Source organism: Dendronephthya gigantea, unplaced genomic scaffold (genome assembly GCF_004324835.1).
Source record: "Dendronephthya gigantea isolate DGI-Jeju-01 unplaced genomic scaffold, DenGig_1.0 000178F, whole genome shotgun sequence".
NCBI classification, from domain to species: domain Eukaryota; kingdom Metazoa; phylum Cnidaria; class Anthozoa; order Malacalcyonacea; family Nephtheidae; genus Dendronephthya; species Dendronephthya gigantea.
Window position 1 is genome coordinate 222,028 of NW_021163188.1, and position 15,985 is coordinate 238,012.

General features: G+C 36.6%; 3 protein-coding genes across 3 annotated transcripts; 2 read left to right on the forward strand and 1 right to left on the reverse strand.

The window, feature by feature from the left end:
- The first annotated feature begins 26 nt into the window (after positions 1 to 26).
- Positions 27 to 5,755, forward strand: LOC114538282 (NADPH--cytochrome P450 reductase-like). The gene is made up of 16 exons (XM_028559437.1): positions 27 to 383; positions 727 to 775; positions 869 to 997; positions 1,102 to 1,251; positions 1,417 to 1,541; positions 1,640 to 1,723; positions 1,797 to 1,910; positions 2,190 to 2,306; positions 2,439 to 2,557; positions 2,880 to 3,061; positions 3,184 to 3,333; positions 3,567 to 3,678; positions 3,781 to 3,933; positions 4,122 to 4,258; positions 4,333 to 4,424; positions 5,287 to 5,755. Exons 1-16 carry the CDS (start codon positions 211 to 213, stop codon positions 5,429 to 5,431), a joined length of 2,031 nt encoding a protein of 676 aa, XP_028415238.1. The 5' UTR covers positions 27 to 210; the 3' UTR covers positions 5,432 to 5,755.
- A 1,107-nt stretch (positions 5,756 to 6,862) lies between these two features.
- On the reverse strand, positions 6,863 to 7,924 carry LOC114538245 (homeobox protein cut-like 1; the record flags this gene model as incomplete). Its single annotated transcript, XM_028559394.1, has 2 exons — positions 6,863 to 7,558; positions 7,642 to 7,924. Coding segments are annotated over 2 exons (867 nt in total), but the record flags the coding sequence as incomplete, so codon positions are not given.
- A 1,696-nt stretch (positions 7,925 to 9,620) lies between these two features.
- Positions 9,621 to 15,983, forward strand: LOC114538285 (piwi-like protein 1). The gene is made up of 19 exons (XM_028559440.1): positions 9,621 to 9,716; positions 10,951 to 11,338; positions 11,482 to 11,761; positions 11,864 to 11,944; positions 12,028 to 12,225; positions 12,310 to 12,421; positions 12,487 to 12,619; positions 12,811 to 12,928; positions 13,082 to 13,124; positions 13,230 to 13,307; positions 13,393 to 13,470; positions 13,543 to 13,652; positions 13,728 to 13,803; positions 13,878 to 13,953; positions 14,024 to 14,252; positions 14,357 to 14,427; positions 14,503 to 14,742; positions 14,874 to 15,058; positions 15,182 to 15,983. Exons 2-19 carry the CDS (start codon positions 10,969 to 10,971, stop codon positions 15,296 to 15,298), a joined length of 2,595 nt encoding a protein of 864 aa, XP_028415241.1. The 5' UTR covers positions 9,621 to 9,716; positions 10,951 to 10,968; the 3' UTR covers positions 15,299 to 15,983.
- Positions 15,984 to 15,985: the final 2 nt, after the last annotated feature.

Consider the following 15,985-nt stretch of genomic DNA (forward strand, 5'->3'; position numbering starts at 1 on the left):
TGCGTAATTAATTTGTTACATTCAATGTTCTGGTACTTTGCCCCGTAGTTATCGAAAGAGGAAAATGTTAACTCTTCGGAAAATTTGCCTGCATTAAACAAGATATTTCACCTCGTATTTGCAGAATAACGAAAGCTTTAAAGATTATAGAATATCCTGGTTTAATACAGTCGATCTAAATTTATTGACGATTGAAAATTATTCAACAACATGTCTGATCAAAGTGATAGCCGTCATGACACTGGAACAAGCGAGTATTCTTCTGCTTTACCAATTGGTTATGTTGATATTTTCGTATTTTCCTCGTTCCTGGGTCTCTTGTTGTATTGGTTTTTTGTAAGAAAGAAAAACCGTGAAGAAGCTGAGCTACCAGTTGTAAATGGGTAAAGTATCATGTCTATGTTTTGTGTATATATAATAGTGACTTGTCATCTTGCTCATTCATGTCCAATATTTATTAAAGTGACTCAAAATTATGGCGAGAAAGTTGATATAAATAGAACTTGTATTGCACTGCTTCACGTGTAAATATTACAAGTGGTGTAACAGATAATATATTACCATTATATTGGTTTAAGTACGTTGCCTTTTTATATTACCTCTCCCTCAGGGGCATCCCTGAGGCACAATGCTAATCTCAGTAGCCTGCCACACCAGAGAATGTTTTCTCCCATCACTGGCTGAAAACCTTGGATGGTTAATTGTAGAACTTTTAATCTGTTTTAGAAATATTAGTAAAAATGACTCCAGCTTTATTGACAAGATGAAGAAGGGGGTATGTCTTTAAAATATATCAATAAAATGCATTTTAATTTGCCTGCTAACTTTCTAATTTGTTAAGAAAACCAATTATTTTTTTTGTTTGTAGCAAAAGCAGATTGCAATATTTTATGGTTCCCAAACAGGCACTGCTGAAGAATTTGCAGGTCATTTAGCAAAGGATGCTGCAAAATATGGAATGAAAGCATCTATATTTGATCCTGAAGAATTTGAAATGGTATTCCTGAGTTTATTATAGCTTGGACATATATTACAATACACAGTTGTATGCATGGTTACAGTTTGATTTTTCACCTCAAGTTATTCCTCAATCATTTTTAGGAAGATCTTTCTCGAATGAGTGAGATAGAAAATTCATTTGCAATATTTGTCATGGCAACTTATGGTGAGGGCGATCCCACAGATAACGCTCGGGAATTTCACGAATGGTTGGAACAGGATCAAGAGGGCCTCGATTGTTTAAATTACACAGTAGGTGAATGCATGATTCGTAAATATCTTCAGCTCTTGGTTGTTACCTAGTTGTAGACACTGTGCATAACCATAACGAACAGATTACAAACAAATTACTACATTTTATTACTGGAAGAAGTATATGAGAATCATTACATTCAAACTGTTTTTGTATTCCTGCAGGTGTTTGGGTTAGGTAACAAGACATATGAAAATTACAACACTATGGGAAAATTTGTTGATAAACGTCTTGATGAGTTTGGTTGTACAAGATTATTTGAACGTGGAGAGGGTGATGATGATGCTGAGTGAGTAATTCCTGTCCCATTTACATTCAGTTTGACTTGAATTTCTGATGTTCAGGATTATAATTCTTCTATAAAATGATTTCATATGTTTGTTGTAGTATTGAGAATGATTTTCTAACATGGAAAGAAAAAATGTGGCCAGCTATTTTGGATCATTATGGCATTGATTTAGCCAGCCTAACGTGAGTTATCAATCATGTTGTATATTCTGTCTCCTGTTTTTTCACTCATCACAGCATTCCCATGTTTCAACAGGCTGTCCCAAGATCTCATTCGGCAGTATGACCTAAAGATTCACACTGATGTTCCAAAGGAAAAAATTTTCTCTGGAGAAATGGCCCGATTAAATTCGCTTCTTGATCAAAAGCCGTGAGTCAAAATCTTTTGCCGTTATAATTATATGTGTTCAGTGTGTTCTGTTTAGGTAATTCAAAAGGCCAGTTCCCATAGGTAATTTCAGGTGTGATTATATTCTTTGGGTAGATGTGTTTGAATGGATAAGTTATGGCTGTTGAGATAAAAATAGTTGTACACCCCAGCATTCATCACAAATCACTTGTTTGTATCTATCAAAAGAAAAAAATCATCCTGAAATTTAAGACAGAAATTGTGGGAAGGCTGAGAAATGTTTTTTCATTCAATTTGTAGACCATATGATCAGAAGAATCCGTACCTGGCACCAATTTCTGTTAATCGCGAGCTTCATAAAGGTGGAGAAAGATCTTGTATGCATATTGAACTAGACATCTCACAATCAAAATTAAGGTAGATATGAATCTTAGATGGTTTTTCAAACATGGGTCTTCTTGTCCTGCGTGTTTTAATCATGATAATATGATTTTTCATGTTGTTCTTGTCTTCGTTGTTTAATGATTGTAATATGATGATTCATGTTAGATACGATGCCGGCGATCACGTCGCGATTTATCCAACAAACGATCCGGAATTAGTTGAAAAAATTGGTCAACTTTTGAACATTGATTTGGATGTCGTCTTTTCTCTTGTTAATAAAGATGGTAGGTGATAATAGACTAGTTTACTATGTCTTAACATCTAGATACGGTTGGTTCGTGGAGAAAACCTCTATTAGTTATAACCATGGGCTGTTATCTTATAACCGTCCTGTTATAACGTGGACAATTCAGAAGACAAGATGTCTTAGACTGGATTGTTTATGGTTATAAACAGTCCTTTAGTCTTCCCACTAAATAGGGTCTAGTATTTCCACTGTCTCTGATTGATCAAATGTTGCTATGAGCCTATACGAACTTCGCTTGATGAACGAGTACTGACTAATGTATCAACCACACACAACAGTGTCCGTATTTTCATTTTCAGAGGAATCAAATAAAAAGAATCCATTTCCTTGTCCCACAACCTACAGAACCGCGTTACTTCACTATGTTGATATTACCAGCAAAGCGAAGGGAAATGTTCTTCAGGGATTAATAGAATATGCTGAAGACAGCAAGGAGAAAGAATTTCTTGAAAAACTAACTAAAAATGATGACGAAGGAAAGGTCTGTGCTAATCTATCAAATGAATAACATCAAACTGTCCAGAATCCTTTTAATCTTGAATTCCGCTCCAGGATGTTATTCATGCTATGTTAACAAAATTTCTTTCAATATACTCGATTTAGAAACTCCATCAAGAGTGGATAATGGACGACCACAGAACGATCATAGACGTCCTGCAAGATCTGCCCTCCCTTCGTCCTCCCGTTGATGTTTTACTTGAGTTCCTACCAAGATTACAATGTCGATATTATTCAATATCATCTTCCTCAAAAGTATGTCTCGCTGCATGTTAACCTTTTTACACTTTCGAATATATATCTGGTTACCTTAACCTACTCTTGAGCAAAGCTGAGCGACCTTATAACTTACTCTGGTTATCTTAACCTGCTCTAAAGCAACGGGTTGTTAGTCGACTGTTAGCGCTAATCCTCGGCGTTTTGCAACTGCCATCAGGACGCAAGGATGATCGTGCTCTTCACCTTTCTGTATTTTGTTTTGAATATAGCTGCATCGTTTTTCAATTCATATCACAGCCGTTGTGGTCGAATATAAGACTCGGTTAAACAGATGCATGAAGGGCGTTGCAACAACGTGGCTTGCTGATAAGAAACCAAACGGTATAGAACTGATTTAACACTGGCTAACGAGTAACTTTTTCAGTTGTAACCGAACTATAGTTTTCATTGAAATATGTTTATTTTATGTTTCATTTTTTCCAGACGAAGTTCTGCCGAAAGTTCCTCTTTTCGTTCGTAAAACTTTATTCAGACTTCCGTTCAAATCCACAACTCCTGTGATCATGATAGGGCCTGGTACTGGATACGCACCATTTCGAGGTTTCGTTCAAGAAAGACACGTCAAGAAATTGGAAGGTCAGTAAAATATTGACCTCAGATATGCGCTTTTCACACGATTTTCAAGCGTTGCAATGAAGACACAAGGTCTTGATTGTCAAATCAGGGATGAGATTTTGACAAGTATTAAAAAGAACATTTTTAGTATCATCATAACACGAAAAATATTCATGGTTCATTTTTCAAACGAGTAATTCAATTGACAGGCAAACCTGTTGGCGACACAGTGTTGTTTTTTGGCTGTCGACACAAAGCTGAAGATTACATTTATCAGGAAGAAATTGAACAGTATCATGCCGAAGGAACCATCTCGCATCTTTTTGTAGCGTTTTCAAGAGATCAGGTGTCTTTTCTCACAGTTTTGTTAATGTAGGATATTAATTTAGGTCTAATACTCGTGACTGCGTATTTATTTAGCCTGAGAAACGCTACGTTCAACATTTAATATCAGAAAACGGCGAAGTTGTGTGGAACGTTTTAAATAATCAAGGTCATGTTTATGTTTGTGGGTGAGTAATCGAGTAAATATTTATTAACTGTAACTTCGTTTATTGATCCAGTGTTACTGCAGGAGGAAACCTAAACTAAACTAACTTTATTTATACTGGATAGCTCTATCAGTTCTGAACTGTTCTTCCTAGAGGTCCAGTAAGGATCATCTCTTATTGATCCAGTGTTACTGCAGGAGGAAACCTAAACTAAACTAACTTTATTTATACTGGATAGCTCTATCAGTTCTAAACTGTTCTTCCTAGAGGTCCAGTAAGGATCATCTCTTATTGATCCAGTGTTACTTCAGGAGGAAACCTAAACTAAACTAACTTTATTTATACTGGATAGCTCTATCAGTTCTAAACTGTTCTTCCTAGAGGTCCAGTAAGGATCATCTCTTATTGATCCAGTGTTACTTCAGGAGGAAACCTAAACTAAACTAACTTTATTTACACTGGATAGCTCTATCAGTTCTAAACTGTTCTTCCTAGAGGTCCAGTAAGGATCATCTCTTATTGATCCAGTGTTACTTCAGGAGGAAACCTAAACTAAACTAACTTTATTTATACTGGATAGCTCTATCAGTTCTAAACTGTTCTTCCTAGAGGTCCAGTAAGGATCATCTCTTATTGATCCAGTGTTACTTCAGGAGGAAACCTAAACTAAACTAACTTTATTTACACTGGATAGCTCTATCAGTTCTAAACTGTTCTTCCTAGAGGTCCAGTAAGGATCATCTCTTATTGATCCAGTGTTACTTCAGGAGGAAACCTAAACTAAACTAACTTTATTTACACTGGTTGCTCTATATTAATAGTTCCAAGATATCTTTTTGGTGTAAACCATGCAAATACGTTGATATATATGTTCATATGATAGGGACGCTCGTCATATGGCCAAGGATGTTCACGACTCTTTGGTTGACGTTGTTCAAAAACAAGGAGAAATGAGCGAGAATGCCGCGGAAGATTTTATTAAGAAACTTCATAGTAAAGGAAAATATTCAGTTGATGTTTGGAGTTAGGAAAATATCGAATTGGTAAAATGGGAGGTAAAGCGAAAAATTAGGAATATTAGATCAGGAATCATCACATCCGCGATATGACGATATGGGATCTAACTTTGGTTCAAATGTTTTGATGGTCCGAGAAATCAGGGGGGGAGTTCATCTGTAACAATTGACTGGCTTTGGCATGGTTTTTAGCGGAATAAATTATCCAACCTACCAACCTTTAGCGATGGTCTTGTCACTAATGAATTTAATATATGACGATTTAAAACGTAGATTAATAAGAAGTTGTTACATATATAATATTACATGTATAACATACTTTGCGAATCATGCCATTGGACGTCACATGGGTCTAAATTCTTTTCGTTTCTGGTTTCTGGGAAAGGGGGGGGGAGACCTCTGTGCTAAAGGTGCCCGCTGTTCCAAGAATTTCACTGCAGGAAAGATATCACAGATCATAGTTATTGCAATTTGTGAAAGAAAAGCACAGCGCAACCAGTTGATATTGCTTTCAAGCGATAAACGGAGACAATTTCGTTTAAAAACAGGTAAAATTAAATTTTTATTGAACCGAATGAATACAGATTTATACATTCCCATTTGAGATCATTATATTCCACATAATATGCCATTACAAAATGTTACAATTTGCAAATTTTTAATAAATGCTAGGATTCAATGGCTGTTCCGGGATATCTAGATTATTTAGGTATAATATTGCTTTATAGATCTGCATTCACTTCTATCGGCAATCTGATTCAAAGTATACATATTTATTTTGCTACTTAGTTACGAGATGGTAACTAAGTTAGACCAACCTGACTGACAATAATGCTGTAATTTGACGATTGTTTTAGGATTCAAGGAAGACAAGCTATTGAAAACGTTTGTGAATTGTTGTTGGTCTCAATTATGGTTACAGCAGCTCCATTTCTGGTTAAGGTATTAGAAGAAAGCATGAAATATTTGAAAGAGAAAAATAATGTTCGTCAAAATGTCCTGCAAGTTTCAGGTGACATCATAGAGACATTCAAAATCAGAGTTGAGACACCAGAAGTATTGCTCTTGAAAATTCAAAAAACTGGTAAAATTAAGTTGTCACTTGTTCGTTCTGGGATATTTACAGCTCATATTGAGGGAACAGTCAGTCATTTAACAACGTGTGAAATGACTGAAGAGGTAGCCTATCAGAGGTCCTATCGATCTGATAAAGGTGGTTATGAGCATTCTCTAAATGTCAGCAAAGGTGATACCCTGCATATCAAAATGGAAGCTCATCATTTTGTTAGTGCAGTTGTTGGTCAAGGGTCAAGTGAAATGGAACTAAAATTGTCATATATTTAGCTAATCCTCCTGTTGTCAATTTGCAGAAAATTATTTTGATGTTCTGAACAAGGTGTGACATGATTAGTTGAGTGTGAAATTGGCTGTAAATTTTTTATCTTAATATTTCAATATATGGTCATATATTATATGTAAATATGCTTCATGGTATAAAATCATTCTTTATAGTCAATTCTTCTAACATATACAAGTTAATTGTTTGAACATTACTTCAATCATTACTTAAACACTCAATTGTAACATTGTTTGTTGATCTGTCATATTCACATTGTTTTTGTCCATCACTTTCTTGTTTGAAAGTTGTGGCCACCGGGGCATCAACAACGGAGCTGTTTTTCACCCCATCAAAGCTTGAAGCATCAAACTCTGCACTAACTCTTGTTGCTTCAAATTCTGTGCTAACTCTTGACTGAGCTACTTTCTCCTGGTTATATGGTGCTGAAGTGACCATTGTTGGAACACCTTCAGTTTCAATTCCATTAATACTTGAGGAATCATATTCCTGCTGTCTTGTTGGAAAACCACCATCATCTAAATCTTCAGAGCCATCAAATCTGATGTACTTTCCTGGACTCTCGTCAAAACCTGTTGACGATCCTCTTTTCATGCGCTGTTTACGGTTATTCACCCAGTTTCTCACTGCGGAAATAGTCAAGTTTTGTTCAGTTGCAAACTGCTCCAAAGTATCATGTGTTAGACGTGGGTTTTGTGAGAGAAATGATTCCAGTGCTTCTTTCTGTTCATCTGAGAATTTTGTTCGATTGCATTTTGGTGGAAGAGCTGGCACATCAAGACCTGTAATGAAACAAGTGCAGCTTAGCAACTGAACTGGATTATCCTTAATGCAATGCAAGCTTTTCGGTTGAACATAAACTTACCTTGTTTTATCCGAAGCAAAACTTGCAAGTTATGCTGAAGGTCACCCTCCAACCAAGCCTTCATCCGACGATATGGGACACGTCCCTCTTCGCTCATACGTTCCCATTGTTTTGGGCATCGCAAGAGATCACTGGTTGTTCCTTGGGATCGTTTGATTACATATTTTGAGAAAAGTGTTTGACTTATTTTATGTCTTTCAAGGACATCCCTCACACGTCTTGCAACATCAACTGTGTCAATTGGGTCTGATTCAGGGGGTGCTTCTATAAAAACTGATGGGGAGAGCAAAAGCTATCTACCATTGACAGGTCAGAATGTAATTTAGATGTATCGTGTTGCGGTAAAGTTGCAGGGGTAATTGGCATGCAATGTCCATTTTGATTTGCAGAAGTGCTTCTATATTCAAGCTGAGGTAAGCTGGTGTAATACACCTCTGAGCTTTCTCGTACATTTCCTTGTGTGTTGGTTATGGCATCACCACTTGCATACACAACACTCTCTTCTGTCAGGTGTTCAAAATCTTCAGCAATAAGTGGCCGTGCGTAAAGAAGCTGCTTGACTTCAGGCTTGTGTTTTTGAAAGTCACTGAGTAGATTATCAAAGCTCGATGTTGCTACTTCATACAACTTGCCCTCGTATTTGATTTTCACCATTTTGATGTTGTGAAGCTTGATACAAACTGGGGATGCCATGGGTAAAGACCTGCAAAAATGAAATTTCCATATCATTTTTATTGCACCTCTGAAGAATATTTTGCACAAGGTTCTCTAATCTTTAGTTTCCTCCATTAAATAAGAGAATATTAGGAAACCCTGCACTACCCTAAAGAGAACAATGAGAAGGAAAATTTCTAAGGGAAGTTTCAAACACCACAAATAATGATTTTGAAGTGGAAACCCAGCACACGTGTTTCCATAAAGCGAGAGCATGTTGCGTGTTGCAAATTATTGCTGATTGCGATCATCGCTTTAAATATTATTGTTTCTATTATTGAACTCGCTAAAATTTGCTCATATGCGTGTTCTAGAAATGCTAAAACGTATGCATATTAAAACCCTTCTTTCTCGTTCAAAATCTGAGAAGTTTAAAAGCAAATCGTTTGCTAGGATTTCTCATCGGTTTGAGACGGAAAGCAGCTTTTATAATCGATATAATTTTCAGTTCAAAATTTAATCATTTTATCAAATATTTCGATTATATTATATCAGGCATGCCTTTTTAAATACACTGGGAATAATCAATAACCATTAGCTTACCGATCGGTTGGAAAATATCGAACAGATTTTCGGCTAAAAACTCGATGAAGCGATCACAGATTTACGCCATTGATGATTGTAAATGATAACTATCAGATCATGTGACGTGTATTGATTGATTGCATCATTAATGATAAAAACCGCTGGATTTCTGCATCAGTGGTCCACGTGCAACTTTTATTATTTAATATTATTTTATTTTCAAATGATTTATTTGTTTATTTATTTATTTATGAGCACGCTACAGTTTACATCAATTACTTTTAGATTTCTAGTATTAATCTAGTACTAAATATTCACGTGGTTTACCTCCAAGCTAATTTACTTTTCGATTGTTAATGAAGGACAGTTTTAAACTTCTACAGCTATAAACTAACGTTTGAACGTAAAATTTGAAGTCAGGATTTTTCAGGAACATCACAGTAACTGGGATCATACACAAGATAGCTTCCACCATTTTTACTATTTTGGGTGTGGCGTTATTTAATGAGGAATAGAAAAGTTACTTTGTGTGGCATTCAAATGAAAACTTGTGCCCTTTGTAAAATTTCAATATGTAATAATTATTAGTATTATAATATAGAATTTCGCGCGTCTATTGTCATCACTATCTTCACTTCCGCATGTTATTCGATGGACAGTTGTAAAATCTGTCAAAATATTGACCAATGAGATCACTAATTTTATATACGTCACATCAACTCGGCTTCTGATTGGTAGTCTGAGACCTCGTGTAATGGAAACCCCGGGTTGGCCGCCATTATTGTTTTCGTACGCAGGAGGAGAAGTTGTGTTGTTTGCAGCATTTGAGGAATTAGGTGAGTTTTTATCCTCTTTGATGCCTTAATAAGTTAAAGTAGAAGCAGAAGCATTAAGTGTAGTTCATTTGCTCGTTATCTGAGCGTTTTTAAAGGCTAATATTGGAAAGGTTTATGCATGTACTAGCGCGATCAAATGGTCATTTAATATTGGTGCTTGAGGTCCGAGCATCATGACTAGCCCAGCATGATAGCTTCGTGAAGTTTACGTTAGGATCACAAATAAATACTCACACTTTCAGATACGCACATGTTGAAAATGTCTACCTAGCCATATTAGGTTTTGTATTGTAAGAAACCAAGCTAGGGGGACGGTTTAAAGCCTCCTATCGTGTCGGTAAAAATTGTGTTACCCTAGTGTCCAAAATACGAACGGAAATCAGTGAATTCCAACGGGGCACGATAGTTTTCAAACAGTTCTGTATTAAACCTAGATGCTTGTCTAATATCGTATGGGCTTTGCAGTGGTTTGTCTGTAATCTGTAAGTGTCCTGTGCTTTATTTTTTGTGAATCTTACTTTGGGATTCTTCCCCGAGTCCTGTTTGTTTGGAAGAGTGGAGGCCACATCCTTTCTGCATCTGCTTAGCCTTAATGAATTGACTCACCGAATTTTTGGTCGTTTTGTTCATGTCTTTCTGACCTTTTCCTGCTTTAAAAGACAGCTTTAAGTGAAGGAGTTTACCATGTTTTAAGCCCAACCCTTGGGTGCAGATTATTTGCTTTTGCTAACTGCTAAAAATATAAAAAACTGAATTCACTAACGGCCATATTGTGTTTCACGAGGTATTTCAAAGTTAGACACCCATTTTGAAATCAGACACTGTCGCTGGATATAGGATAGAAATATTAAATATTTAGAAAATTGTCAATATGTTTTTCATAATCATAGCTTTAGAGTTTATATGAATTAATTACAAACTTGTAATGACCTTTTTACCCTCAATTTGCATATCCTGGATAAAATATTACCATTTGATTTGTTGATGGTAACTGTTGATGGTCAATGCATGCATTTGAAATGAATTAAATGGTGACCTATCAGTTTTATCAAATTTGATTCAACATCTTCCTGTCAGACTTCTCTATGTATAAGAAAGCCAAACTGTAAACAGTAGATTTCTGGTTAGATTCAGCATTATCATTAGGGGCAGGCTTTTAGTTGATCATATAGTTAAGAAAGAGCCTCCCTTTACTTGTTCTCCATTTTCTAATGGAGTCCCAATCTTTTTTCAGTTAGATAAGGTTCATAAAATGACTGGAAGAGCCAGAGGTCGCTCGAGGGGTAGAGGACGTTCTGGGCCCCCATCGGAGGCACGCAGACCAGGCGGGGATGATTCTGGGGCAAGCCGTGGTAGGTCAAGAGGTGCTGCCCCTCCTGCACAAGCTACTGCACCCCCTCCGGCACAAGCTTCTGCACCCCCTCCAGCAGCAGCAGCAGCACCACCAACCCAAGCTATGGCCCAGATGACTGTAAGTGAAGGTGGTCGGCCAGAGAGAAGAAGAATGAACAGGTACCAAGAGATTGAATGTCGACCACAGTGGTGTTCAGATAAGCGTGGCACATCTGGAAAGCCACTTCAGCTGGTGTCCAATTATTTCAAGTTGAACAGTAGTAATCTAGGTAATGATTAAGTAATTTTGACGTAACTCGAATTTGACAAAAGAACTTTGAAATTACAAAGAATACACACATCAAATCCAAACAGGAACCAAAACACAACAAATTTTCCAATTTATAATAAAATTTATTTATATTGCCTCTAGATGGCATGGTGTACCAGTATAATGTCAGTTATAGCCCAGAAGTTGATAATAAGAAAGTGAGAGTTGCCATGATCAATGGACAAGGAGAATTGCTGGGCAAACCTCGTGCTTTTGATGGCATGGTGTTGTTTATGCCAAGAAAACTGCCTGAGACGGTCACTAAAGTTGTCACTCATCGCAAGAGTGATGATGCGCCTGTCGAGATCACAATTACATTGACCAATGAGATACCTCACAACAGTCCATCATGTCTGCAGCTTTACAACATTATTTTCCGAAGGTGAGTGTATTTGCTGGGTTGTTGCTGTGAAAGATGATAACTGGTAATAATTGCTATTGTGATAGTTGCTGATATGATATACTGATATTTGTATCTTTCAAGAATTCTTTCCATGATGGACATGAAACAAATCCAAAGACATTACTTCAAGCCTGATTCACCAATTCCCATTCCAAAACATCAGTAAGTTTACTTCAACTGTCATAAATGAGGTAAAAACCATATTCTTTTGTTTTATGCATAACCATGATGCTTTTGCATTTCAGTTTGGAATTGTGGCCAGGTTTTATCACCTCCATTCTCCAATATGAGCAGAATATCATGTTATGTTGTGAAGTCTCGCACAAGGTTCTACGAAAGGAAACTGTTCTGGAGTTCCTTTATGATCTACAAGAGAAACTGGACAAGAGAAGATTCTATGATGAAGCAACAAAGAAAGTTGTTGGAGAAATTGTCTTGACCAGGTAATGCCAACTGTAGGTTTTGTCTCGTATGACAGTTGAGTTATGGTTTAGCATGCATATGAATTTAGACTTTTATATATTCAGATACAACAACAAGACTTACCGTGTTGATGATATTAACTGGGATGGACACCCTAATGATTCATTTCAACTCTATGATGGATCTTCTATCACATATGCTGAGTATTACAAAAAGGTATGAAATTTTCCCTGCCTTGGTTTCAAGTACATTCTGTTTTAAAAGAAATGTTTTTTCTGCAGCAATACAACAAGGTTATTCAAGACCCCCATCAACCTTTGTTGGTAACAAAGCCAAAGAAGAAATTTGGACCAGGTGGACAAAAAATGGACGATAGGCCAATTCTTCTGTTGCCTGAGTTATGTTACATGACTGGTATGTTAAAATTAATATATATTATGCTTGCAATAGTGGGATGAATTGGGAAAGTCATGGATGTTGGCAAAACATTGTGTTGTTATTTTATATGTTTGTGAAACCTATGATTTGGAATTCTTTATGTTCATTATCTGTTGTGGTTTTGCCTGCTTCTTGTCCTGGATTTAATCATTTTTTTGTACTTTTAGGTCTGTCTGATGAAATGAGATCTGATTTCCATCTCATGAAAGATCTTGCAACTCACACCAGAGTTGGACCTCAGGAAAGAAACGACTCTTTGGCCAAATTCATGAGTGACATGAAGGCGTAAGTGGTTTTTGTGTAAAGATAATTGAAGGGGGTTGGCAGGTGAACTTTTGTCTTAAATTGATGCTGACCTAGCCTTTTTTGGTCTTATGTTTGACCATTTATTGGTCCATCCGTCTATTGTATATTTATACAAATGTATTCTCCTTATAGGAATACCCAATGTGAAGAGGAATTGAGTGGTTGGGGTCTTAAGGTAGTAATACTCTTGAGTTTGGAATAGTTTTAACTTGGTTGAATAATTTTTATCTTTTAATTGGCTACCGAAAGCAAACGAGTAATTGCGACTATCTTGTTTTAGTTTGATTCGCAACTATTGAATATGGACGGTCGTGTTTTGCCTCCCGAAGCGATCAAGCATAAGGAAGGTGGCAAAACTGTAAGTCAAGTCTTTATTATAACTGCTGTTTCCCATTTTTCAGAATTACAAAAGCAGCTATGTGATGTATTGTTTTACTTTGCAGTACAACTACAAGCCAGCCGAAGCAGAATGGAGTCGGGAGATGCGTGGAATGCCTCTTAGATCAACTGTTCCCTTGGATGTAAGTAAAGATGAACTTAGATGTAAACAATTTTACTTCAAAATTTTGCAACTGTATTTTGTTTGTTTCCAGACCTGGATGGTATTATTCACAACCCGTGACAGTGGGATAGCCCATGATTTTCTTCAGACTTTGCAACGTGTTTGTGGTCCAATGGGCATCAATGTCTCAAAGCCAATGATGTGAGTGTCTATAAAACAACTACTTAGGGATACTTGTTTAAATACACTTGACATTCTTGAGTTATTTCTTAAAAGGTGTGAGCTTCGTGATGATAAAACAGAGACCTACCTCAGAACTATGCAGGAGAAAATGACTGACAGTGTTCGTATGGTAAGTAATTTACTATGGCTTTGTAAAACTTGATTCTTTATTAGGGAAATAATAGTTTCTGTCTTTTGAAACAGGTGACTTGTATTCTGCCCACCAATCGTAAAGATCGTTACGATGCTATCAAGAAGTTCTGCTGTGTTTCCAGACCTGGTAAGTGCTATAGTTTTATGAAAATAACCAAATATTTCCATCACTCATTCTAATGTTGTCTTTTTTTCAGTTTCTTCCCAAGTGATTGTTGCCAGAACTCTCTCAAAGAAGCAGATGTTGATGTCTGTTTGTACCAAGATTGGCATTCAACTTAATTGCAAATTGGGTGGAGAAGTCTGGGCAGTAGATATCCCATTAAAGAATCTGATGGTCATAGGCATTGATTGTTACCATGATTCACTCAGCAAAGGCAAATCCATCAGTGGCTTTGTAGCAAGTATGAACCAAAGCTTGACCAAGTACGTTTTAACGGAACCTTTATTATATGGATGGTATTAATGCATCATTTCTAAAATGTTCTCTTACTGGTCTGAAAATAATAAAATGAACATGATTATCCTAGGTATTATTCACGATGCACTTCCCAGCATACTGGTCAAGAATTGGTTGATGGAATTAAAGTGTGTGTCACAGGTAGGAAATAAGGTTGTGTGCGTGATTAGGTATAGGTAAGGTGCAGATTTTCAAGAGTATGTGTTTATTCTCTAGGTGCTCTTCGTAAGTACAATGAAGTCAACAAAACCCTTCCAGATCGAATCATAGTTTTCAGGGATGGTGTTGGTGATGGTCAGTTAGCAGCTGTGTTTGAACATGAGGTCAAGCAATTCATGGAATGTTTCAAGACTGTCGGCTTCCAAGCACCACCAAAGTTTGGGTTTGTTGTGGTAAAGAAGCGAATCAACTCCAGATTTTTCATGAAGAATGGTCGCTTGCAGAACCCTCCTCCTGGTAATGAGTCCTAATTATTGTCCAAAATAGTTCAGTATCTAGAATTTTTAGATAGATTTCCTCTTTAAAAAATGATTTAGTATTTAGACATGCAAAAGTTCTAAACCATACTTTGAACTATTACTATGTAGGTTCTGTTGTTGATCAGTATGTTACCCGCAAGGAGTGGTATGATTTCTTCCTTGTCAGTCAGTCCGTACGCCAAGGGACAGTAACACCTACACATTATAATGTGATTCACGACACAACTGGCTTGAAGCCTGATCACATGCAGCGTTTAACATACAAACTGACCCACTTGTATTACAATTGGCCGGTAAGATGTCGCTTGTATTTATAATATATTACCTAAAGTGCTTCATTCCTCTAAAAGTGACTTTGATATCTTTGAATCAGAGTAAAAAAACAAGGACCAACATAGGCACTTCCTTTCTTTTAGGGTACAATCAGGGTTCCAGCACCATGTCAGTACGCTCACAAGTTGGCATATCTTGTTGGAACATCAGTCCATGATGAACCTGACATCAGTTTGGCTGACAGGCTGTACTATCTGTAGAAAGATGTTCCTTGGGCAAGCAGTTGGAAAGCAAAGTCCTATTCAAAGAGAGTCTTGGTGGAGTGGTGTTTAGGAGATCTATTTCTCATATATTTTGTTCTGTTAAAGTTGCTTTTGCACATTTGCAAAATGACCAAAGTCTCTTGAGAGAACTTGCAATAATGGTTTTGTGGAAGTTTGTAAACTCCAGGTTGTTGAATTATGGTTGGCTAAAGATTGTCTTTTTTAAGTAAAGTTTGTTATGATCGCCTTTCCTGATAAAATTCAGCCATTTATAAGAACATGTCATCCATATTGCATTTAACATGCCAGAAACCTTGCCACCGTTGGTTTGTGTGTCCTGGATTTTACATATATTCAAATACTTGCAGTAAATTTTATCTGGGTTTGAAAACAGCTACCATCTTGTTGTGCGAGAGCGATCTGTTGTGGTTTTTTAACGTTCTGTACAAATTAGATATTTTATGAAATATTTTCAATGCCTAGTTTACTTGGTGACATCCGACAATACCCGTTAGAAATACTACGGAACATTAGCATAATCAGCGGGTGTGTTCTTGGGAACCATTGCAAAATGAAACTAGGCTGAGAAAATTAAATTATTGTTCGCTCTCGAACGCGGTTTCATTGTATTTAGAGTATTTTTGTTAAAAAGTATTTGAAATTATTAAATTTCTAAGATGTTCT